The sequence below is a fragment of the Dama dama genome, chromosome 32 (genome assembly GCF_033118175.1).
Source record: "Dama dama isolate Ldn47 chromosome 32, ASM3311817v1, whole genome shotgun sequence".
Taxonomy (NCBI): domain Eukaryota; kingdom Metazoa; phylum Chordata; class Mammalia; order Artiodactyla; family Cervidae; genus Dama; species Dama dama.
The window spans coordinates 32678441-32705682 of NC_083712.1; the positions used below are offsets into that span (position 1 = coordinate 32678441).

Sequence of the window (27242 nt, forward strand, 5' to 3'; positions counted from 1 at the left end):
CAAAGACCTAGAAGCCAGCAAACTGCTCGTGAATATGGATGACTGTCTTGCTTCTTGTGTTTCTGATTTCCTATTATGCAAGCGTTAAACTGTACCCACTTAGATTCCTCCATCATTGAGCAAGTGGTGGGGGTGGGGTAGGTACTGTGCTAGGCACTGACAGAAGCAATGGAGTCAGAGCGGGGTTCTCCTTGAGGAGGGCACCTCCTCCTGCTGCACAAGTAAGTCCTGTTTCCGAGAAAGTGGAGGGAGGAGGTGGGGATCGCCGAGCTTAAGTTGGAAGCATTTCTCAACCTAAGGGGGCCACACACTTTTCTCTCTCTAATCGTCAGTCTTAGCACGTCCCCTTGGTTAATAGTTGCAACAGGCTGAAGAGACAGGGTAAGCGCTATTCTAACTTCAGAGAACCATGTCCCTATTCGAAATCAACACCCTTCTCCTCGAGGACTTTTTCCCATGATCCCTAGGTACGTGGTTGCTGCATTCAGTCTAACAGCTTGTGGCTCATTATTATTTTTACCTGCTTGGACTGTCATCCAAAAACTAGGCGGTGACAAGATATATTGGGTCCTAGTTCAGATCTAGCTGGCCACTGTACAGATCTGGCTTAGACAGGAATATTAAGGTCATCTTATCAGCTATGTTTGAGAGTGTTTATATTTGTTTCTAATTTCAGGATTCTTTGCTAAATACCTTTTCCTAAAGTCTTAACACAGGGCAGTACAGTAAGTTCCCTACATACAAACAAGAAACATGCTCTTGAAGTGAAACTTAAGTCCAACGAAGTTAGCCTAGGTACCCAAGTAACACAACAGTACTGTACTGTAATGGGTTTATAATACTTTTCACACAAACAACGCAGAGAAAACACTTTTCACCCTCCAGTCCCCATGATAAGTACAGGTAAGAACAGGACTGCCTGGAGGAGGGCAGAGAACTGAAGGATCAGCAGCAGGAGATGAAGGCAAGGTGCAGTTTCACTCATGCCTGACGTTGATGGCACCACCGATTCTGGTTCCTTGCTGGTCAATTCTAAATTCTATTCTCTTGGAAAAAACAACCGTCCAATGATGCTTGGGTTGTAGTTTTCTTCTTATCACAGATGACAGGGTAACACTGGATTGCACACTCCGACTAGCTGCTGCAACCTTTGTGTTACTGTTCTACGTTCCCATCCCGTGCCGCCTCAAATAAAGAAAATCCCCTTTCCACTTCCTGCGTCTCAAAGCTCTTCATCCATTCCATCTTTTCCTCTTGCTCCACACTCGGGGACTGGGGAGCCAGACGAAAGTAAAATGACTAACAGTAGGACACTTAACCAAGGCAGCCCTTTCGCGTGCTTAGTCACTCAGTCGGGTCTGAGTCTCTGCAACCCTCTGGACTGCAGCCTGCCAGGCTCCTCTGTCCATGGGATTTCCAGGTAAGAATACTGAAGTGGGCTGCCCTTTCCTCCTCCAGGGGATCTTCCTGACCCAGGGATTGAGCCCACATCTCTCATAGCTCCTGCATTGGCAGGTGGGTTCTTTACCACTAGTGCCACCGAGTAAATTCAGACACAAAGAATTGAGATGTGTTTTAAGAAACTCCTGGGACCAGGGCGGGGCTCTGGCAGAGGCAAAGTCTTGCTGATTGTCCAAAGGCCCTTTTTCCTACCACCAAGCAAGTATGACTGTTTCCTTGCAGCTGCAGGGGAAGGAGGTTTCTAGTGAGAAAAAGATAAATAGAAATGAAGCACCCACTCCCCACTGTGAGGCCACCTGGCCTCTGGCGCAGGGTCTCGCTGTGGAGAGGGTCTGTGAGTGGATTCTGTGTTTACATAGACGATTGTATGCACAGCTCTGAAGGGGAGCAACCAGGGGTTTCTCAGCAGGGACTTCTATCCACCCGTGTCTGCACACAGCCCTGCGGCTCAGAGAAAGGACTCTCCATGGTTGTGAGATCAGCTCCTCTTACACACCTTCTTTCTGTTTCAGGCTTGAGAAACACCGCGCCCAGTTTTGAGCCCTTCAAGACTTTGCCACAGCCTCTATCACACATCTGTCTTTCTCAAAGAAAAAAATATATATAATAAAAAGTGTTTTACTCTTTTACACTGTATAATTGTAAGAAATAGTGTGTTATTTGTGAACGCATGGTCTGCCATTTCTGTACAGTTTGGAGATATTTTCAAATGAAACATAAAAGATGTCAATGATAAAACCAAGAGAGTGAGTATTTTTATACCAAACATTTTAAGTATGACAGGATGGATGATCTTACACTGGGTTGGATCACACATTTTGTGCTTGACTTTTGAATGCTTGTAATTTAAAATATCTATTTTTTTCCCTCTAAAATAAGCTGCATGTTTGAGGCATGGTTTGGAATTTTCAGGATCATATGGTGAATGTATAGAAATCTGTTTACCTGGCCTGGGTCCGTGAGTAACGTGACGACAGAGGTTAGAGCTGCTGGTGTGGTGCCTGGTGCAGATTCCTCATCAAGGTGCACCCTTAAACATGCCCAGCAGCTCCAGAGGTGACTGTACAAACTGTGTGTGAAGTTCTGGGTCTTGCCTTTTTCTTCTAACAGCAGGCTCCTGCGTTGAGCCCCGCTGACGCACGACACCCCCAGTGGACGTGCTGAGTCTGAAGGGGAAGCCTCCGCTTGGGAGCCCAGCCCTGCCAACGTGGCCGCAGTGGGCACCTCCCAGCCGATTTGCAGAATGTCAGTTGAATTGAGCTGGTGTTCCTGAGTCTTGGCAGCACCAGGCCAGATGAACCATTTAAAAACCTGACCTTGAATCCCGCTGTACTCACTGGGACACTTTGCCACACTGGCCTGAGGGAAGATGCGTGAGCAATGACGAGAGGTCAGCTTGCTTCAAGACTCCCTCCATGCGCGGGTCAGTCCCGTGTGGGAAGCTGACACTCTTCCAGGGTCACCTCACGCTCTCCCCACTGTGGAAGAGCAGCCGTGTGTAAACATACATTGACCTATGAATTTTTAACTGCTGACATACTAAACATGACCACAAGCTCTCTTATTGATCTGCTCACAGTGTGCTGAAGATTTTGATGTTCTAATGATTATATATAATCATTATATATAACTGGTGTTGGGTTTTTAGTTTTCTTATTTTCTATTAGAAATCAAGGTGTCAAGACGCTTTTAAAGGTCATCACAAAACAAACAAGAGCCAAGGGTGAGAGGCTCTTAAACTTATGAGAAATGCTGGCAAGGGGTGTCCCCAGTGCACCCAAGCGCTGTTGAGGCCTCCAGCGCCACCTGGTTCATGGTGACAGTTCTGGACTCTTTGTTTCCAAGGAAAACAGAGCAACTTCCACACGGTCTGTTCTGCTTTTATAAACTGTTTAAAGGTACTTTTCTATTGTCATTTTTAAAAATAAAGTGCTAATTCCAGCTGTCACACCACTGCTTGGCAAATTCCTTCTTGCAAGACCAACCAAGTACATCCCATACTGCAATCTAGGAAATGGCAGATTTTGTTCCCATTTTCAGGTCTAGACGGAGCAACCAAGGGAGGGATGGGAGAGCCTGTGCAAACGCTCTACTGTGGGTGCCTGGTGACCCACAGGGACTCTACAGCCCTGAGCCCTCCAGACCCCACAGGAGGTTCACGGGGGAGACACATACCTCTCTCCTGGTATCTTTTTACTGCACTCAGCAGACTGCACATCCACCTCAGCCTACAAAGACTCTGCAACCTACATTTGTGGTTTTCTTACTGGCTATTAAGAGTAAGAAATATACTCAATTAACTGATAAACCAGGCATTGATAGCCAAGCAATAAAATGCTTTACATATAACACTCTCACCAAGTTCTCTGTCCCCAGAAAGGGGGAGGGAGGTCACAATGCTCAATTCCAAGTAAGGGCAACAACCATTAACAGCTACTAGTCTAGCTGGGCACTGACATTCTAGGTTCTGTTCTTGGATCACACGTACCTTTTGCAGAGACCAGCCACCAAAAGTGGGTCCCACCACAGCCTTCCAGTACCCTGGAGCAGGGGCTGAAGGCACAGCTCTGCCTGACTGCCCAGGCTCTGAAGCCCACACCCATCACGGCTCATCACGGTCGTGGCTCTGGGACAGACTCGATCACGCGGCTTCACCTTCAGCCCATCTGGGACTTTCCCACTCACTCCAAGGCACCAGGTTCAAGCCAGGCAGCCTAGATCTCAGGGCGCCTCCCTGGAAGGGCTGAACACCACCCCTGCGGTGTGCTTTTTCATAAAATCAGTGCCTGGTCACCATCACTGTGCAAGGGACAAGTGTGTAGAGAGTACCTACCCGTCCAGCATGAACTCCAGGCACAATCCACTGTCTGGTCACTGGAACACCAGCTTCATTTCCTGTCACTCCACTGAGCAGAAACACAGTGTATCTTCTGGAACTGGGAACTTGGGATAAGAAAAGGGCAGGCCTGTCTGTTCCCTCTGCTTACACACATACTGTCCCAGTTTGTAGGATCCAGAAAAACGAAAATGAGGCTGTCTTTTGTGATCGAGTAAATCCTCCCTTGGGGGTAAAGATCTGCTGCTTCTGAACATAGGACTAATGCAGCTATAATATAAAACCAGCAGGTAGTAGTGAAATTAAGAACTATGCCTTCTACCTCTAACAAAATTACAAAGTAAAGGACTCTGGAAAAGAACCTTAAAACATGCAAAATGTACATTATACTTACAGTATAATCATGTGTGGGCTTCAAATTCACTGGACCCAGTACCTGAATATATGGCGGATGCCCCAACAATTCTTGGGGTCTGTGTCACAATGACATACAGGAACCAACTAATTCTGAGTGTTTCGGGCAGGCCTGCTTAGCTCTAGGAGTGTGAGCAGACTCCCTACTGTCTCCCCATCCATCACTGGGACGTCCGAGTATCGGCACACGGCTGCTCTTACTCTTCAACTGGTACCCCTGTTCTGTCACACCTGATGACATCACACAACTGTCCAACATTCTGAGAAGGCAGAGGAGTGTCTGTTACTAATGACATTATCTGTAACACTGGTCTTCAAAACGCCTAGACAACTCATGACTCTGATACTGGAAAACCACATGCCATCAACTAACTGATAAGCCTCTAAGCAGGCAAACATTTACCTGCCACAGGGAAGCTCTGTCACCACCGCAAACCGTCCTGGATGGTACTCAGCTGCCCAAGACTGGCCTGGCTCTGTAACGACCCCAAGCCCCTAAATGCCGATACACTGTGAGAAACCTTCATCTTGTTCTCTTTTTGCAGCTCTCGAGCGACCCATGGGTGCTGATTCACCCGGACTTCCATGGTACAAACCACACTTTCCTGCTTTCTGAGTGGAAAAGGGCCCTGTGCCCATGAACCATTACAACAGGCCCATAAATCAAGACCACAGGGAAGCCTGTTCCTAACTGCTCACATATACCACTCATTTCAAGTTTAACTCTCTTGCCATGCTAATTAACAACAAACAGAAATTTAATTATGTTAGATGCTTAAATTCAACCCAAACTTCACTTTGGAGGAAAAAGACACACCTATATGGAATAGGAAATAATGCTTAGGTTAAAATATTAGTATTTACCTGGACACAAGAGTACTTTTTCCTTAAAACTAGGATGCAGAAAAGTTCAAAGCCTCTTGACACTCACGTGCAAGATAAAACCTGGACCTGGAGTTTCTGGAGATGGTCCTGCCAAGGTCAGGCTGTGGTTTACTCCATAAGGTAAGCTGGCCCTGAAGGTCTCTGGAGCCCTGCAAGGTTCTGGGTGGTGGCAAGTCACTGTGTTCTCAGTGTCTTGAACCCACATGGTTTGAGTCACAGGAACATGCTGGCCCATCTCCAAACCAAGAGAGCGAGATGAGTGTTCCAGGCCTGTTTCCAAAGGGTCCGTGGCAGCAGCCTTGCCACTTGGCCTGCGAGCACCAGCAGGTCTTTCCAATGGAAACCCCACTATGAAGGGAAATGTGCTTTTGTTTCTTGAGCTATGGCCAGAAGGAAGGGCAACGGCATGATGTCAGGGCCTGTTCCAGCTCTGCTCCCCAAGTGCTCACTCAACACCATGCTCACAGGGCAGGGACGGGGGTTCCAAAGTCCAGCTCACCTGAGAAATGGTTTCCAAGAGGTCCTTTGGTTCCAAGAGGTTCTCCCCCACAGAACACCCATTCTCTCAGGAAAAGCCCACGAAACACGCCTGGGGAAAGGGTGGACTGTTCTCTCTGAAGCCCCAAGGGTGGCACCATGTGATGAAGGTCATCATGCCGTCGCCACACACAGCACCCCAGCCTTGCCACACAGCAGCAGTAGCGGACCCGGCTTGTTAAGGACAGTCACTAATACCTTAAAAAAAAAGTCACCCGCAAATGAATCATTTTTGCGAGTAAAAGCAGCAGCTAGAAGGAAGAGGGGACATCAAGTCTCATTTCCCATGTTTCAAAAAACCATTGTTAGCTGCTAAGAACTGGTGAGTTTATAAATCCAAATACCCTATCCCCACACCCAAAATGTATTTTCTGCCGTTGACTTCAAACACCCCATCACAAAAGAACCTAGGGCTGTATGTCTGCAGCACCCTTGCTACGAACCATGGACCGAGCAGGGACGGGAAGCAGCTGCCCTGCCTTCTCGCTCAGGCACGGCTTCACACGGATCAAGTGCTCCTCTGTCCCTTGAGTCCCACCATCATCTGACCACACTAACAGGATATGACAGCAGCAGCCAAGTGTTCGTTTTTTACACTTTGGGCTCAAAGACATTCCTTTTAGCCATCCCCTAAAAGCCTCAGCTGATTGTGATGAATTATAGATCAAACGCACTAAAGATGGTCTTAAACTTTTAATGCACCAGACATGCCCATTCCAACTTGGTTCTTCTAGACAGCCCACAGACCCAGCAGAAACAGGCAGAGGTGAGACCGTGACTTTGATTTTAATTTGAATTTCTCGTGGAAATGTTTCTAGGTACCCAGAAGAATTACTAAAGAACTTTTTTCTATTACAACCTTCAAACACAACTGGGTTCCTATCACAATTTGCTGCAAAGACTATCTCCCTCCCCACATATCAAAACAGCCAGAAAACAACAAAATGCAAACAGTCCAAAGTACTCCCCTATCAATAATTACCTTAAACATAAATGGATTAAATTCTCCAATAAAAATACATAGAATTGAATGGATTAAAAAAAAAAAAAAAACAAGATCCTGCAGGCCACAACTAAGATCCAGTGCAAATAATTAAAAAAAAAAAAAAAAAAAAAAACACGAAAAGATAATCTATGGAATCAAAGAAAATATTTGCAAACCATTTATCTTACAAAGATAAGGGGGTTAATATGACCATAATACATAAAGAACTCATACAACTCAGTAGTAGCCAAAAAAAAAAAAAAAAAACCCCACAAATAATCCAATTGAAAGACAGGCAAAGGACCCAAACAGACCTGGAGACATTCATCCAATTAAAATACACACGTGACCAACAGGTCCTGAAAAGATGCTCAACATCATTAATCAGTGAGGCGTCTCAGTTTCACATCTTCTCATGATGTATTTTGGGGCTTGGGTATAAGAAACAGGTAAGATGACACTCAAATCAATGAGAAGTAAAGACAAAGGATAAAAATTAAAACAACAAAATGGCTCCCTGTCATGTGTACAAAGTAGTTACTGCTCTGGGTTATCATTATGCCTTTTTTTGAGAACACCAAACCCTATAATCCACTAGCTTCAATATTTGATGTGAGGACCGTATCAACCAACCCAAAGAGCCCCTACAAACCATAAACAAGCAGAGAAGGAAAATGGGTCATTTACAGTAGAATGCTGGAATGACCACAGATGTCCCCAAAAGTCATGACAATTCTTAGGAACCTACATATGTGGTAACAGCTCTCGTGAGCTCAGTCAGTGAGAACCTCGGGGCCAGGCGCCACCAGGGCTGAGACAACGTAACACAGACGTTCAGGCTGGTGGGTAGACTCAGTCCATGCTTGCTGTAAACAGCATGACAACAAGACTTGGGAAATCCAGGAGACTAAACAGTGACTTATCCTTTTAAAAGAAAGCATTAAAAGTCACGCCAAGTGTACCTTTGCTGCTTCACTTGCTAACAAGAGTCACACCTTGGGTTCCACCTGTGAAATCCACACGCTCAGTGACACAGCCCAGACCACAGTCGTCAACAACATTCCAGACCTGCACCTGCAGGACTCAGAGACCGCCTGCAACCGCCAAGGACGGAAAGAAGCCAACTGAAGTCACCGACGTCTTAGAGCTCCTTCTACAATGGTTTTATTATAAATATGATCTTTTGGAATAAACAAATATTGCATTCAAGACTACCAGCAAACTTGTTCTAAAGTAATAAAAGAAGGGAAAAATGGAACAGGAGCCACTTAGAAGTAGCGATAAATAGCAAAGATGCCTGCACGCCATGCTGAGCGCCGCTCCCCCGAGAAGTGACAGGAGGGTCACAGGGGACATCACAGTTCTCATTAGCCCATTAGGGAAAACAAGCTTCAAGTTTGGTCATTTGCCCTAGTTCTGTAAACTGAACTGCTCCTCTCCTCGGTCCTAGGTAGGAGAACAGGAAGATGGTCAGTCTGCAGATGCCAGCGTCAACATGGAAGATCTTGACTTTGAAACTCTTTGCTCTCAGACCAAACTGTTTACTACTTGCCAGGAGCAATATCAGAGTAGTCCTTCAGCACCCCGGCCAAGTGCTCATTGTGAGTCTTAAACCGTCGCTTTTTCTGTGAGGCAGGCTTTTTCCTTCTCTGAATTGGGGCCTACAGGAAAAGGTAAAAACAGAAATGACAGCTACTCAGAGCAGTGATACAGGGAGGATTTACGAAAGATGCAGCAAAGGGATGCAGGGTTTTGTAACCTTTCCTCTGTTCCTCAACCCAACCTCACACACACACACCAATCCACAGCACACCCCCCCAACCACAAACACCAACCAGCGGTTTCCCTTACAGTGAAGTGTATGTACTTCCACCTGGAAAGAATGGGCTGGCACAACAACTTACCACAACTACGCTGGGCACTAAGTGGGTGAAAAGAGAGGCAGTGTAGCTCTCTTGTTTTTCATCTCTATTATCAGGTTTAAAAAATTTTATCCACCATTAATTACCCGTAAAACAAAAACAAATACAACAAAGTACAGAGATACAGCAAATACAACAAAGTACAGAGATACAGCAAAATTGGGGAGTGAATGGGCACAGAAAGAGTTGTTAGGTATTATTCTCTTTACTGCATCACATAAATTAAAAAAAAAAAAATTCAACAAACTGAGCAATGATAGGAAACCATGAAGTGCTGCAATCACACTAATTTTTAGAGATCACTGGCAATAAATTTTCCCCTTAAAGGAGTCCTAAACGTCACCAAATAAAATACACGCACACGAAAGTCACAAAGAAGACAAGCTACAAGGCATGATGGTGGCCAGGGGAAGGAGGGTGTTAGTGAAATATCCCTCATCCTGGCTTTGTCTCTGGACTGCAGAGAGCTGGTTAACTGGTATGAGGCAATTCACAAATCTTCATCCGGCTACAAATCCTTCCAAATGAGCCAGATCTGGGGTTATCACGACAGTAAAATCTGGTTCCTAAAGGATCTGAGCGTCACCAAGGACAACTGAGTGTGATCAGCGCTAAAGCAAAGTCCGGCACCAGCAAGAAGCAGGTTGCGGGATGAAGATCAGGAAGGCCAGGGGGATGGAGCAGGCTCCCGGCAGAAACTGAGAGGATATCACGGGGATGCCAGAAGTCCATGCAGCTGCAGCAAGAGCAGGCATTGCCAGGACAGGGGCGGGGCAAGCGGAGAAGCACTCACATTACCCGGGGAGCGGCACCTGTGGGCAAGGAGCAGACCAGACACGACCTGAAAGCATCTGACCAAGGTTAGAGGGTGAGGACACGGAGGAACAACTGGAGGGAAGAACCAGCTACCTGCTCTTCCGAGAGCTGCACAGAAAGCAGGCTAACAGTTCAAAGGGCACAGCATTACATTCTCTCCTAGAGACTACATACCACTTTCTTTGGTCCGGAGTCCTGCATGGAAGAAATACCCTGTCGCTTCAGATACTCTTCAATTTTCTCCTCGTCCATTGAATCCACGGTGACACTCCTCCACAGTTTCTGAAACTCTGCGCCAACAAGTAGTAGTTACCGTACAATAGATGTTTACAAGCTGCAACATCTTGGTGATCAAAATCAGGCTTCCATATTATCTCCTCTGATCTGCATTAGCACATCTGAGATTTCATTATAAAAATGAAGGAAGACAGGAACATTCAGATGCTGGACACTGAGCAGCGGAAGGGCCTGGGAACACGAGCTGCATCCCTAGGCCAGCTCAGCACTGCTCTATTTTTAGAGTCTATAAATGAAGGGCCATGTGATTGAGGCCTCCCCGCTTTCCTGGGAAGAAAAGCAGTTGACACTCTCCTTTTATCCCCAAAATCAGTTCTCTCCACTGAATAGTTCAAATTCCTGCTCATCTCTCATGAGCCCAGTACATCCCACTTCCTCTCCTACGGAAGAGAAACACACAGGGAGATGAGAAGCCAAAGTTTTATATGAGAATATAACAGTCTATTTGCAAAAGAGCCTTCTGAAATCAAATAAACTGGGAATGGGTGACTACGAGGTCATCAAAGTGAAGGGAGGGAGGTTGAGACAGTAACTCTGCAAAACAGGACAAAGACCTTCCTACACCTTGTTCTCGGAGACCCTTGACCCCTTTGCCACATCACTATTTTTGCAAATAAAAGGGTCACAATTGGGACGTGTTGGAATGAAACTCGTGTGCATCTTAAATTCTGTCCCTAAAGACAGGCCCTTTTCTAAGTGGCACCAGTGGTAAAGAACCTGCCTGCAGATGCAGGAGGAACAGGAAACTCAGGTTCAATCCTTGAGTCGGGAAGATCCCCTGGAGAAGGAAATAACAACCTATTCCAGCACTCCTGTCTAGGAAATCCCATGAACAGAGGAGCCTGGAGGGCTACAGTCCACGGGGTTGCAAAGACTTGGACACGACTGAGCATACACGGAACAAAGACAGACTCAGACAGCCTGCTTTCACTTCATCATTAACTTGCCAACGCACATCATCTACTCTCCAACGCACAAAAAGTTTATGATGGAAAATCAGAAAATGGATGTACTCTGAAGGACAAAAAAAAAAAAAAGAGAGAAAGTTCCCTGGGTGCCCTGAGGTGAGCGTTCTGCTCAGATCAGGACACACACACACAGACACACCCCATCCCCTCACCCCACCCCCCACAGGATCTGGAGGCCTAACCCAGGCCGCGCCAGCACCGCCCTGCCCGTCCCTGTCACTGCAGAGCCCTCAACCTTCAGGAAGACCAAGGCCGCAGTCCATTCACAAGCTGTAAATAAAATCAGCACACAATACCGCTGGACCAGACTGTTCTCTTTCCTGTCTCAATACGAACTACATGAGGCAAACCATGCCCTAATAGCTGGCATGCCAGTCATATTTAAGAAATCTGTATTGAAAAAACTTTGGTTGTTGACAATGACCAAATGCAAAAATGACAGTCTACTACAAAGAATTCAACTTAGGCACAAAGTGTTCTGGGGGTTTTCCTGTTTGTTTTTTTAAATATTTATTTGGTCGCACTAGGTCTTGGCTGTGGCACTCAGAATCTTTAGTTGCAGCATGCGCACCCTTAGTTGCGGCCGGTGGGGTCTAGTTCCCTGACCAGGGATGGAACCTGGGCCCCCTGCATTAGGAGTGCAGTCTTAGCCACTGGACCACCTGGGAAGTCCCCAGTCTGAGCACAAAGTTATTTCAATACAAAACATTTCTAAGTAAAAATATTCTACATTTCTATAGATACATTAGGGGCTCATTCTCTTATATGTTCCCTGAACTTCCATCTGCATAGATTCCAGAAACCACTTAACAGGTGGCAATTATTTGTTTGCACGACTTTCTCAGCCTCTTGAAGCTCCTTAGAAGGGGGAATTCTATTTCATAAGTTTTCCGCTATTGGTTGGTTGCTGAACTTATTTACTAGTACATCCTCAACAATCTGACCACTGAAAGTATGAAATGCTATTGTCTGGGCATCAGAGAGCATCTGTTTTCCTTTTACACTTTTTAAACCTCAGTTGCATCATTAGTATACCCAATTTCAGGACGTGCTTTGACCCCGTTTTTCCTAATGTTAACACTATATAACCTTAACAAAACTATTTAAACTAATACAAGCCTATTAACTGAGCCATAGACCTTATTCTCCCATCACCAGCTTTAGCAGCAACATCCCCATCCTGGCCCAGGATCCCACTGTGTTTAGTTGCTGTCTCCTTGCTCCAGGCTCGAAATACATGCCGTCTCTCTGCTCATCTCTCAGGACTGTGACACCTTAGAGAGTTCCGATAGTTATTTTATAAAATGGCCTTCAATGTGGGGTTGTCTGATATTTCCTCATGATTAAACTGAGGTTCTACCTTCTGGGCAAGAACATCACAGAGATGATACTGTGCCCTTCTCAGGGCCTAATAACCTCAAGGGTCCATGATGTTCACATGTCTTTTTACTGGGGCTATTAGACTGATCACTGGTTAAGGTGGTGTCTATCAGATTTTTCCACCATGAAGCTATTATTTGTCCCTCTGTAGTTAATAAGCATCCCGTGGAGAGATTCACTAAGACTATGCAAATTTACTGCTTCTCTGCATACTTTAGCTAACTAATTTCAGCATCCATCAATGCCTCTTGCCAACTACAGTTGTTAATTATGGGTTTGCCTAAAGGCACATTATTTTCATCGTTCCTTTCATACATATGGATTAGAATTCCGTTGTAAGGGAGGAGACTATTCTCCATCCAATCTATTCAATTAACTTAGTATGGCTTTTTGGATATTTATTTTACTTCACATCAGTGGATTATAATCCATTACTATCCTGTCCTACTTGAAGCTAAGATTGAAAACCGTGTAACAGAAAGTATGCCAGGAAGGAAAGAAAATAAGCAAATTCTTTAATAAGGTTTTGCTTAAATTCCCAAATAACTCATGCATATTTTGGCTGCACCCAAAGCTTTCTTGTGACATACAAAAGCAGCAGAAAAGAGTATGGAGCCACATGGCCTGCGTGTGGAACCCAGTGACTTCATTTGACTATGTCCTCAGATGGTAAAGAATCTGCCTGCAATGTAGGAGACCTGGGTTCGATCCCTTGGTCAGGAAGATCCCCTGGAGAAGGGAGTAGCAACCCACTCCAGTATTCTTGCTTGGAGATTCCATGAACAGAGGAGCCTGGTGGGCTACAGTTCACGGAGTAGCAAAGAATTAGAGATGACTGTGTGACACACACACACGAGGGAGGTTATTTAACCTCTCTGCCTCAGTTTCCTGATTTGTAAAACTGGGATGATAACATGTATTTCAGAGTTGTTGCAGATAAATGGGTTTATATAAAACACTGAGTTTAATGCCCACAAAGGAAAAAGCACTATGTCTTTCAGTTCCATTATCATCTGACATTGATCATTTCTTATTTCTGAGCGCTAATGCCTTTAAGGAAAGAATGACACATCTGGGCTCTACCCATGTTGTTGGGCATGTCAGCTCTTTGTTCCTTTTCATTTCAAAGTTGTATTCCACTGTAAGGATGTACCACACTTGGGAGCGATGAAGGGACAAGTTAAAGGGCATTTGAGTTTCCAGATTTTGGAGGAAATGAATAAAATTGATATGCACATGGATTTTGAGCACACCTGGGTAAAAACTTAAGAGTGGGATGACTGGGTCATGCAATTAGACATATCATAATGCAAAATAAAAACAACACTAGACACACATCTCACACTATATGCAATCAATTCAAAATGATAAAAAAAAATCTAAATGTTAAGAGCTAAAACAGTAACTCTCTGAAGAAAAAAACAGGAGGAGTAAATCTTTGTACTGCTGGATTAGGAAATGGTTTCTGAGACATGACATCAAAAACACAAGCAACAAAAGACAAAATGTATCTCATCAAAATAAAAAAACTTTGTACCTCAAAAGATACAAGAAAGTAAAAAGAGGATCCACAGAATGGAAGAAAATATTCACAAAGTATAAATTTTGTAAGAGACTTGTATCCAGAATAAAGAACTCTTTAAAATTCTGTAATTTAAAAAAGTTTAAAATGGACAAAGAACTTAAACATTTTCCAAAAGACAATATACATGTATAACTGAATCACTTCGTTGTACACCTGAAACTAACACTGTAAATAATCTATACTCCAATTAAAAAATTTAAATAAATTTAATAAAAAATAATATATAACTGGCCACTAAGCACACGAAAAGATGATCTTTAGAAAAATGCACATCAAAACCACAATAAAATTCCATTTCACTAAATGGTATCTTAAATAGCTAAACTCAGTGTTGGCAAGGATGTGGAAACAGTTCCCTCATGCACTGCCAGTGGGAATGTAACATGACGCAGCTACTTTGCAAAACAGCATAGCAACTGCTCAGAAAGTAAGCCATCGGAATTACCACACAATCCAGCAATTCCACTCCTATACGTAAAGGAAAAATTATAGCCACACAAAAACTTGTACATGAATGCTCACAGTAGCATTAATCACAACAGCTAAAAAGCAGAAACATCTCAAATGTCCATCAACTAGTGAATGCATGAATAAAGTGTTATATCCAAATGCAATGTTTTTGTTTTTTAGTGGGTTTTTTTTTTTTTGTAATGTTCTTTTTGATGTAAGCATTTAATGCTCTATTTCACTTTCAGCACTGCTGCAGCCGCATCCCATGAATTTTGCTATGTTGTGCTTTCACTTTCATTTAATTCAACATACTTTTTTTTTTTTTACTTCCCCTGTGATTTCCTCCTTGAACCATGAATTATTTAAAGTGTTATTTGATTTCCAAATATTTTGGAGAGTTTCCAAATATAGCTGATTTCTAGTTTGATTCCATTATGATCCAAGCACATCCTTGGTTTGCTTTCAATTCTTTCAAATTCATTAAGGTTCTGTGGTAGAATACTGTCTGTCTCGGTGAATACTCCAAGTGCACTGGAAAACATATACAATCTATTGTTGGGTCATCATATACAATCTATTGTTGGGTCATCTCATTTTATAATAAATGTCAATTAGGCAACTTGGTTAATAGAGTTAAGACTTTTATATACTTACTAATTTTCCATTTATTTGTTCAACAGCTGAGAGGAATGCTATGAACTTTAATCTTAATGATGGGTTTATCTATTTCTCCTTTCACTTGTGTCTATTTTTAATTCATGTACTTTAAACATATTTTTATGATTCCACTTTATTTCTATTATTATTTTTTCTTTATTGAGATAAGTGTAATTGACATAATACTGCATTAATTTCAGATATATAACATAATGATTTGATATATATATATAGTGAAAAGATTACCACAGTAAGTTAACATAATTTTATTTTGTGATGAGAACTTTTAAGACCTACTCTCTTAGCTTTCAAATATACAACATTGGTATTGTTAACTATAGTTACTTTTTAAAAAATGGTTTTAGTGTTTGTCCTAGGGTTTACAGTACACAACTTACATGTCACAACACTGCACTTTGGTGTGCATTAGGTCAAATGACAAGTGCGCTCTAATTCTTTTTTCCTTTGTAATGAGCTTTTGCCTCTACTTTGGGCATTTTCTCTTCACTTCAGTTGTCAGCATTTTGAATGTGATATGCCTAGATGTTTTTCTGTCATTTGTCTCTATTGGGGATTATCTTGCCTCGTGTTCTCTGAGCTTCCTGGACTTTTGTTTTGGGGCCTATCTTTAATTTGGGGGTGGGGGGGGGGCGCCCTTGTAGCTCAGCTGATTAATAATCCACCTGCAATGCAGGAGGCTCCGGTACGATTCCTGGGTTGGGAAGATCTGCTGGAGAAGGGATAGGCTACGCACGCCAGTATTCTTGGGCTTCCCTGGTGGCTCAGCTGGTAAAGAATCTGCCTGCAATGTGGGAGACCTGGGTTCAATCCCTGGGTTGGGAAGATCCCCTGGAGAAGGGAACTGGTTACCCATTCCAGTATTCTGGCATGGAGAAGGCCATGGACTGTATATCCATGGAGCTGCAAAGAGTCAAACATGATTGAGTGAATTTCACTTTCATCTTTAATTTTAGAAAATACTTGGCCATTATTTCTTCTACCCCATTCTCTCATGAGATTTTAATTATACATTCAGACCCATTGATGTTATCTCACAGTTATTTCTTCTCATTTGTCTCTGTGCATTTCAGTTTAATTTGTACTGGCCTATCTTGCAGTGTGGGCTCTCCCAGGGGCTCAGTGGTAAAGAATCCGCCTGCAATGCATAAGCGGAATGAAACATGAGTTCGATCCCTGTGTAGGAAACAGCAACCTTTGAGGAGGAAACAGCAACCCCCTCCAGTATTCTTGCCTGGAGGATTCCATGGACAGAGGAGCCTGGTGAGCTACAGTCCATGGGGTCACAAAGAGTTGGACACAACTGAACATGCATGCTGCAGCAGCATCTTGTAGGTTACAGATTCTTTCCTTGGTTATGCCAAGGAAATGATGATTGATGAGGTTACAGACGCATTCTCTGTCTCTGTTACTGTACTTTCCATTTCTAGAATTTATTTGGTTTTCTTATAATGTCTCTCTCTCTGCTGAAATATCCTATCTGATCATGCATGCGGTCTGTTTCATATCAACCAGAGTTATTTTAAATTTCATGTCTGACAGTTCCAATACCCGTGTCCTCAGAATTTCGTTCTATTAACTCTCTTCTCTCAAAAGCGTTTTGTTTTTCCTTGCTTCTTTTTATGCCTCATAATTTTTTGATAGCAGAATATCCTCTAGAGAACAGCTGAGACTGAGGTTAACAGTTTTGTGCCAGGATTTGGGCACGCCTTTCCTTCTGCTAGGCCTTCAGCGTGTGGAGGTTGAGGCAGTCTGTGATGAGAACATGAACTTGGTTAGAAATCTATTGCTGCTATGGTTACCCATAATGCACCAGAGGCTCCAAATTCCTCCAGTCATACCTACATTCAGGGAGAGACTGCTCTGCCAGAGGGTTTTTCCTCAGTGTCTGCTCAACCTGCTCTATTAGGTTTCCCCTTAATGCTATAACCCTGGATGGCCTGGCAGCCTCACGCTCTTGCAGCTCTCACAGAATTCCACTGCTACCTGTTACTGCGCATCTATCAGCCCGGGGCGGGAGTTCTGACACTCTGACCAAGCCTCAGACAAGCCCTGTGTACCACCGTATTTGAAACGGGGCCTCCTCGGTGTTCCTGCCTTGTCCTCTCTGCCGAGTTCCAGGCCCAGCATATACTCCTGCCTTTCCCCTAGACAGAAGGTTTCTCTTTCTTTTCTTCTCACCAAAGTTTAAGACTTTTGTCTCACAGAAGACAGGGAGGGAGGAGAAGACTTCATGTCTTTTCTGAAGCGTCCACTGTCCCCTTCTCCAGACCTGCCCAGCGGGGCCAGTTCCCCCACCCTAGCCTCTGCTTTGTAAGCAATCCAGGGAAGTCTGTGGAGAAGTGCCGTGAGTGGATGTCAGCTCCCACGTGTCTGCAGCCCTAAGTGATCGATAGTCTCTTGTTAGCCCACACTCAGCCTTTAGCAGTTCATTAAACATTTTAAAACATTTTAAAACTGAATTCTTCTCACCAGTATTCATGTTCTCTGTCCCAAGTGTACAAGTGTACAATTTGTAGCCCATCTTTTCTTGGTGTCTGTCTGTCCTTCAATTTCAGGTTAGGTGGCTGCCCTGCACCTCAGCTCTCTGATGCAGTCAGAGTCGCTCAGTCGTGTCTGACTCTCTGCAACCCCATTGACTATACAGTCCATCAAATTCTCCAGGCCAGAATACTGGACTGGGTAGCCATTCCCTTCTCCAGGGGAGCTTCCCAACCCAGGGATCAAACCCAGCTCTCCCGCATCGCAGGCGCATCCTTTACCAGCCGAGCCACAAGGGAAGCCCAAGAATACTGGGGTGGGTACAGCCTACCCCTTCTCCAGGGGATCTTCCTGACCCAGGAATCGAACTGGGGTCTCCTGCATTGCAGGCGGATTCTTTACCAACTGAGCTATCACGGAAGTCCCCTGATGGAGTCAAGAAACTATAAATTTGTAGCTGTCTAGGGTTTGTTGTTGTTGCAAGAGTGGGAACCGTGCTTCCTCCACTCTAAGTGAAAGCTGTAAGTCCCAACTATCTACTTTTTAGCCAAACTTGAAAAACAATGTGACTACCACGACTAGGTCTGATCACAACAGGTATATATGAGAGAAAATAACTTTAAACTTCCACCTCAGCAATAAAAACATATAATTCCAAGAAAGCACACAAAATTGTTTTCAAATGTGTATCATAACTGGGATTTTACATGCCAACTTTACCATAGCTGCTGAAGGAATTATATCACACACACACACAAGAACAGTTTTGATATTTTAAACATGACTTGCTAAATTCTAACTATCAACATGTACAAACTGCATTCACTTATTTAGAATAAGTAATACATAACTGTGTAACAGCTATACTGTAAACTTCTCTGTACAAAAAAAGGAGAAAAAATACATACAATAAAAACACTTTTCACCCAGCGTTAAATTTCATTCAGTTCACTTTTTACCAAGCCTCTGTGTTGCCAGGATTGCAAAATTTCTGTTCCTTGAAGACAAACTACTTTTACTTTCTACCTGACACGTACAGAGCTTACGTACTTCAGGGCACTCACGACACGACAGAGACACAATGACAGCAATGGTCGGGAAAGCCAATCTTGGTTAACGTACCACCGAAAAGAACATACAATGCTATATATGCATTTTTCAAAGTACAACAGAACTGAAAGCACATTAAAACAAAATGTAACTACTTCCTTTTATTAAAAGAAACATCACTTGAGCTGTATTCAGAGGAAAATACCTGAATAAAAACCCTTCAATGTCTTTGCTTCAATAAGACATTTCTACTTTAATCCTTGGCTTTCCTTAGCTCAGTGCTATTGCATATTTAAATAATACATCTACTATGTAAATGTATTACAGCTGCATAAATACTTAAAATGAACATGGGAAGGCAGGGCCTAAAATAGAGACAGAATCTCACAGGATTCCAAATTTAATTACTTTTTAATGTATGTAGGGACAGAAAATGCTCAGGTTTTCTGTCATAGGTACAAAAAATAAATAAACTGGTGTAGATTTTATTAAAATCACTGCAAGAAAAGAAAAATTAAAATCAAGATAATCTTTATGTTCTGTGAGGCTGGCAGAGTCAACTAAAAACATCCAGTATTGGTGAAGGTTAAGAAATGGAAACCTCTGCATAAAAACTGGTCCCCCAAAATAGGTTGGGCATTAGGTAGGCTATCGAAAGTTTTTCAAGTATGCCTTTTGTCCCATCAACTATATTTTAAGAAAACAAAATAAGATAACTAGGCAAAGTGTACATACAATATATTTATGTACAAGGATTGAGCATTATTTATAAAGCTTATAATAGCGTATAGCAAAAAATTAAATTTCTCTCTGTGGAGCATCAGAGAAAGTGTTGTGAAGTATGGTCGTATCTGGAATACCATATAGCTATTAGAAAATGAACTAAGTATCAGGGCCCCAGGGAGAGTGGCTAGCCACTGGAAGGAGTCCTGGATTCTAAGGATAAAGTTGAAATTGCTGAAGCCTCCAGGCAGAAAAGAACAATTTACTGGCAACTGGGAGGAACAACCAGATTGTCATCGGACTTCCTCCAAGGAACACCACCTAACATTACCTCACTGCCACAGATCAGCAACTCCAACTAACTGATAAACTGACTTGGTTTCTTTGCTGTCTGTATAGCTCAGGTGGTAAAGAATTCGCCTGCAATGCAGGAGACCTGCTTCAATTCCTGGGTCAGGAAGATCCACTGGAAAAGGGATAGGCTACTCACTCCAGTATTCTTGGACCTCCCTTGTGGCTCAGTTGGTAAAGAATCCGCCTGCAATGCAGGAGACCTGGGGTGGGAGGATCCGCTGGAGAAGGGAAAGGCTACCCACTCCAGTATTTTGACCTGGAGAATTCCATAAACTATATAGTCCATGGGGTCGCAAAGAGTCAGACACGACTGAGCGACTTTCACTCACTTCACTAACCAACTGCCAAGCCACAGATTCACTGAGTTAAGACTAAACCACCAAGTATTTTGGTACTATTTTATATTTTTAATGCTACTAATAGTAGCCAACCTGATGTTACTATTATTCTACTACTATTATTATGGTCAGATTCCATTCCAAGCTCTAAGCATTTTTATTTATATTTACTCATTTAAACCTCATAAGGACCACAGATGAACAGACACCATTATTCCTGTTTTATACTGGACTTGCTGAAAAGATCATTCAAGTTTTTCCATAGCATCTTGCAGAAAACCCAAACAAACTTTTTGGCCAACCCAAAAGATAAGAAATCTCAGACAGAGAGGGGTTAAGCATCTTGTCTACGCTAGTAAGCAGGAGAGCCAAGATTTACACCGACAGATCAACTACTCAGCCCACCTTCTTGACCTCTGCATTCATACTGCCGCTAAATGAGTAAGATTCTGACTTAAGGAAATAAGCACCTCTATGAAACAAAACACATACCAAGGTTCAACTACCCTGGGTTCACTTATCTTTAATTTAATGTTTTAAATTACCACACAACAGACTCGCTCCTCACTTATGCTATAGCTCATTTTTAGACATCTGCTTCTATCACAGAATGAATGAAGGGTGAGTCTTCAGTGAGACTGGAAGGAAAGCTTTTTCACTCAAGATGTCCTCTCTACAGCTAAGTCTGCCACCTAGTGGGCGAAAACAAATAACTCCATCAGCACAATTAAGACAAAACATTCAGAAGAGACAGATGGACAGTGAAAAAGACTGGTGTTAAGATACGCCTCGCTTTTCAATAGATCTTCTCTGGAAACACATAATGTAAGTCAATAACGGAAAACCTCAGTTTTTAAAATTCAGTGATTTAGGCAACACCAACACTTCCAGCTAACGGGCATCTTACCCCTGAAATCCCTGTGGGAGGCTGTGACCCCAGGGTCTCCACAGCACTGTATGAACACCATAGTGACATGCTGTAACATATATGTACCTGTGTTATTCCTCCTCCTGCCTGGGCTCAAGGACAGAAATCTTACTCACTCTGCTATCTTTGCTATCACTGAATATGCTGAAGAAGCTTGAAGACAACATATTGCAGCATTTCTGTTTTATAAACGTAAACTATACCTCTAATACAACTCTCAACCTGGGCAATTCCACTCCCCAGGGAATCGCTGGTAATGTCTGGATACATTTTTGGGACTCACACTGGGGGGAAAGTCTGCTACTGGCACCGAAAGCAGCCTGGGATGCTGCTAGTCATCCCACAATGCATTGTGACAGCCGTGACCCCCAAAAAAGTATCCCGCTCCAAATGGTAACACTGCCAACGCTGAAAAATACTGCTTCCTCCCAACCGTCTTTAGTAAAAAGTGTACAGATTAATGATAAATATCACTTTATAATAAACTGGTAATACCACTAATAACTAACAAAAGATGATACCACTCTAATGGCAGAAAGCAAAGAGGAACTAAAGAGCTTCTTAATGAGGGTGAAAGAGGAGTGTGAACAAGTCAGCTTAGAACTCAATATTAAAAAACTAAGATCATGGCATCCTGATCATGGCACACTTCATGGCAAATAGGAGGGAGAAAGGTGGAAGCAGTGACAGATTTCCTCTTCTTGAGCTCTAAAATCACTGCGGATGGTGACTGCAGTCATGAAATTAGAAGACTGTTGCTTCCTGCCAGCAAAGCTATGACAAACAAAAGCTATGACAGTGTGTTAAAAAGCAAAGACATCTCTTTGCCAACAAAGGTCCGCATAGTCAAAGCCTATGGTTTTTCCAGTAGTCATGTACAGAAGTAAGAGCTGAACAGTAAAGAAAGCAGAGCACCGAAGAACTGATGCTTTCAAACTGTGGTGCTGGAGAAGACTCTTGAGAGTCCCACGGACAGCAAGATCAAACCAGTTCAATCTTAAGGGAAATCATCCTTGAATACTCTTCGGAAGGACTGAGCTGAAGCTCCAATACTTTAGCCACCTGATTCTAACAGCTGACTCAATGGACAAGATCTTGATGCTGGCAAAGACAGAAGGAGAAGGTGACAGAGGGTGAGATAGTTAGATGGCATCACCGATTCAACAGACATGAACTTGGATAAACTCAGAGATGGTGAGGGACAGGGAAGCCTGGCATGCTGCAGCCCACGGGATTATAAAGAGTTGGACACGACTTGGCGAATGAACAACAAAATAATAAACTGAGCTAGAACCCAACTCTGGTTTACGTATATAAAGTATTTCTTACACTGGCTAAGTACACACTTGATTTTCTAGGAACATACAGTGCATAATGTATATGAATATGCTATGATTAACCTTTGTATATCACAGAAAAGCTACACTTTGTATGAATTTTTTTTAGAACTTTACCAAGAATTTTTATCACTTCAGGAAAATACCAATTATGAATAGTATTTTCATAAATGAATGAATCACACATTTATTGAATCAAACGAATCATACATTAGTTCACCTGTAGCTATAACATTTAGTGGTTAGTTCTACATAATTCTACATAAAAATGTAAACAAATACTTCATTTATATTCTAGTCTGTATAAAAAACAGTCCACTGAATCTGATTAAATAATTAAAAACCACCAGGTTAACAAAAGAAATCAGTCATTCCCCCAGCGTTTGCTGTTCTCTACCTGAAAGACCTCTCCCCGCACAACTGCACATGTGGGCACTGTCCTAATACTTCACCGGGCTGGCTCCAGCTCATTCTTCATCTTTTTCTCCCACACTGGTCTTTCCTGAGCTCTACCCTTCATATTATTTTACTAGCTCAGCACACACCTCATTTAATTCCTTCCTAGCATTTGATACACTCTGCAATCACTTTTTAGTTTGTGTGATATCATCTATTTTCCCCTTCAGAATATAAGCAAGCTCCACGAAGGCTAAAACTATCCTATGTTGTTCACCACTGTACCTCCTACATTAGCAAAATGACCACAGAATGCAATAGGAAATCAGTATTTGTTGAATAAATGGATTCATGAATAAATGATAACAGACTGTAACAAAACTCTTGTAATGTATCAAGTAGAGAGTAAAAAGAGAATGAAGTTGATAAACTGATACCAAGAATAAGCAAACTACTTAAAGATGTAAGGAGAAATACTTTATATATTAATAACCAAAAATAAATTATACAATTTCCAAATCAATAATGGTGGGGATACATTAGATAACAAAAATGGTGAATACAAAATGACACTCACAACTGGTTCAGAAACTTAAGACTAACTATATGCCATCTACAAAGGAAGTATCTAAAACAAAAGAACACAGGTACAAAGTAAGAGGAATAAGCAAAACTATCTCAAAATTTTCTTTCAAAGGCAACAGATTAGACATAACAGGATATAAAGCTAGAGTTCAAGTAAAATAACATTAAATATGACCAAGAGGGATACTGAATAATAGCTATGATACAATCCTTAAACTATGACTGTCAAGAATATTTATAAACTGAAAATTGCAGGAAACCATATAAAGCAGTTAACTATTGGAGATACTGGCTAAATTAACAAAAAATATAAAAGCAACAGGAAATGTTAACATTTGTTCAGTCATTTCTCATATCAAGATGTCAAAAAATCAGTATGTAAAGGATGATCTGATATTTTCAACAAAACACAACAGCAACAAAAGTAAAACAGGTGAACCAACAGTTAAAGAAATAAGGGAGAAAGCCCAAACGCCAGAAGTTAGCAATAACAAGGGAAAATAACAGGCAATAAACAATTCCTAAGGCTAAACACTACAAATTATATGGTTTTAAATTTTAGAATTTAAAATTATTGATTTTGAAGAAAAAGACAAATTACCAAAATTGATTCAAAAGATAGAATACTTAAAGAAGGATATAATGAATGTCTAAAAAAGCATGCTAGATACATTCACGGGTGTATGCTTTCAAAAGATCGTTAAGTAATCCAATATTCTCCTAAAGAAACGTAAAGAGGAAGGGCAGGGGAGGGAGGAGAAACTCTTCTTCCCTCCTCTGAATGCAGCATTATACCCATACCAAACTGAAAGAACACACGCAAAAGAAAAAAGCAAAAATCCTTAAATACATTAGTAAGAAAACAACAACAAAAAAAGAACACACAAATACATAAACCAAACAAGAATTATTCTAGGACTAAAAGGATGGTTCAATACTGAGAAATCCAGTAATGTATTTCACCAATGGCAGTAATGATCTTAAAAGATACAAAAATAATTTACTGTTTATCTTCCTAATAGCTTCCTAAATTATATGTATTTCATTAAAATACATATACGTATCCCACTGTATAAGGGTTGTTAAGAATATTTGCTTCAGCAACATTGTTTGAAAGCACATCTATCAATCAGACACATCTATAAAATGGAATACTAAATAGTCACACAGCATCACAGAATACCTGCCGTACAGAGAAAATAAACTGGAAAATTTCACAGAACTTATATCCAGGAATATATCTAACAGGCACACAGTATCTGTGGGGGAGAGTGAAAATCCTTATTTTGCCTTTACAGACAAATAATGAGGCGATGGGAAGAGTTTAAGCCAGTAGAGGCCATAAAACACTGCAAATGAAAACAGGTTAACACTAGGGAGCAGAACTCTAGGTAAAAGGTACAAAACAGGAAAAGGCTGAGCAAAGTTAAAACAACAGTATCCAGAGAAAGCACACACAAAGACAGAAAAGTCAGAATCCAATAGAAGGACTAGGGTGATGGCTACTACTAAAGTCTAAGTGCGCGCCCTACAATTTCTCCAGTGAAATACGATCAAGAAACCCTACAGCGTCAGGCTCATTTTTTCTCTTGACATACAGAATTTTATTTAGAAACTGTTTAAAGTAGGAAAAAACCCTGTCAAAAAGGAGCAGGTGGAAAATGGGTTCCCAATAAAATGGAATTCTAGGGCAACAAAACTCTAAAACGTCACAAAAGAGAAACAGCACCACTGTTATTTGAATAATGGCTAGTTGCTTGCATTTTCTGGCACTGTTAATCACTAAATCTGAATTTTCCTCTGAATTCCACACACAGCATGCACTACGCAACAATTTTATCATAAAATACCTGCTTGCTACACACATGTCATGACAGGCTACCACCAGAAGCAATACAAACACATTCAGGCTTTTCTCAGAACCACTGCAATCTTTCTCCTATCAAACACTTGCTGTGCTTATTAGTTGCTCAGTTGTGTCCCCACCCTTTGCGACCCATGGACTGTAGCCTGCCAGGCTCCTCGGTCCATGGTGATTTTCCAAGCAAGAATACTGGAGTGGGTTGCCATGCCCTCCTCCAGGGAATCTTCCCGACCCAGGGATCGAGCCCAGGTCTCTCTCACATTGCAGATGAATTCTTCACCATCTGAGCCACAAGGGAAGCTCAAGAATACTACAGTGGGTAGCCTTACCCTTCTCCAGTGGATTTTCCTGACCCAGGAATCAAACCAGGGTCTCCTGCAATGCAGGTGGATTCTTTATCAGCTGAGCTACCAGGGAAGCCCCCAAATCAAACACTTGCTTCACCTTAAACATCCAGTTCCAGAACAGATACGCTACACTATGCCGCCATCTAGAGAGCAGAATTAATACTACATGTTCTCTCTGAGAAAGTTCATGTTGTTCAAAGTTGGATGTGGTCAAACAGGAGATAGCAAGAGTGAATATGGACATTTTAGGAATCAGTGAACTAAAATGGGCGGGGAGAGGCAGATTTAATTCAGATGACCATTATATCTACTACTGTGGACAAGAATCCCTTAGAAGGAATGGTGTAGCCCTCAGAGTCAAAGAAAGAATCCAAAACGCAGAACTTGGTTGCAGTCTCAAAAATGACAGAATGCTCTCGGTTTGTCCTGAAGGCAGACCATTCAATATCACGGTAATCCAAGTCTACACCCCAACCACTAATGCCAAAGAAGATGAAGTTGAACGGTTCTATAAAGATCTACAAAACCTCCTAGAACTAACAGCAAAACGGATATCCTTTTGATCATATGAGACTGGAATGCAAAAGTAGGAAGTCAAGAGAATACCTGGAGTAACAGACAAGTTTGTCCTTGGAGTCCAAAATAAAGCAGGGCAAAGGCTGACCGAGCTTTGCCAATAGAATGCATCGGTCATAGAAAACATCCTCTTGCAACAAAACAACAGAGGACTGCTGTGGACATCACCAGATAGTTAGTACTGAATTCGGACCGATTATATATATTCTTTGCAGCTGAAGATGGAGAAGATCTATACAGTCAGCAAAAATAAGAGCTTACTGTGGTTCAAATCACCAGTTCCTTATTGTAAAATTCAAGCCCAAAATGAAGAAAGTAGAGAAAAACATGAGGCCATTCAGATGCCCTAAATCAAATTTCTTATGATTATACAGGAGAGGTGTCAAATAGATTCAAGGGACTAGATATGGTAGACAGAGTGTCTGAAGAACTATGGAATGGTAGACAGAGTGTCTGAAGAACTATGGACGGAGGTTCGTAATATTGTATAGGAGGTGGTGACCAAATCCATCGAAAGCAAAAAAGAAATGCAAGAAGGCAAAGTGGTTGAGGAAGCATTATAAATACCTGAGAAATGGAGAGAAGCAAAAGGCAAAGGAGAAAGGGAAAGATAGACCCAAATGAATGCAGAGTCCCAGAGTAAAACAAGGAGAGACAGGAAAACCTTAAGTGAACAATGCAAAGAAGTAGAGAAAAACAACAGAATGGAAAAGATTAGAGATCTCTTTTAGAAAATTAGAGATACCAAGGCAACATTTCATGCAAAGATGGGTACAATAAAGGACAAAAACGGTACAGACCTAACAGAAGCAGAAGAGATTAAGAAGAGGTGGCAAGAATACACAGAACTGTACAAAAAAGCTCTTAATAACCCAGATAACCACAATTATGTGATCACTCACCTAGAGCCAGACATCCTGCAGTTCAAAGTCAAGTGGGCCTTAGGAAGCATTGCTATGAAAAAGTTACTGGAGGTGATGGAATTCCAGCTGAGCTATTTCAAATCCTAAAAGATGGTGTTGTTAAAGTGCTGCACTCAATATGCCAACAAA

The 27242-nt window shown here is 42.1% G+C and overlaps 2 protein-coding genes across 5 annotated transcripts in view; one reads left to right on the forward strand and one right to left on the reverse strand.

The window, feature by feature from the left end:
* Positions 1–3414, forward strand: part of RBPMS (RNA binding protein, mRNA processing factor) — a 197998-nt gene extending 194584 nt beyond the window's left edge. For all 3 annotated transcript variants that reach the window (XM_061134506.1, XM_061134503.1, XM_061134505.1), the window contains one exon: positions 1974–3414. The gene's annotated coding sequence lies outside the window, so the exon portion shown is untranslated. The remainder of the gene's footprint in view (positions 1–1973) is intronic.
* A 3854-nt stretch (positions 3415–7268) lies between these two features.
* The window catches only part of GTF2E2 (general transcription factor IIE subunit 2), an 80989-nt gene continuing 61015 nt past the window's right edge, over positions 7269–27242 (reverse strand). For both annotated transcript variants that reach the window (XM_061134501.1, XM_061134502.1), the window contains 2 exons: positions 10031–10146; positions 7269–8779 (listed from right to left, as the gene is read on the reverse strand). In XM_061134501.1, the coding sequence (XP_060990484.1) occupies positions 8663–8779; positions 10031–10146 (233 nt within the window). In that variant the 3' untranslated portion in view covers positions 7269–8662. The remainder of the gene's footprint in view (positions 8780–10030; positions 10147–27242) is intronic.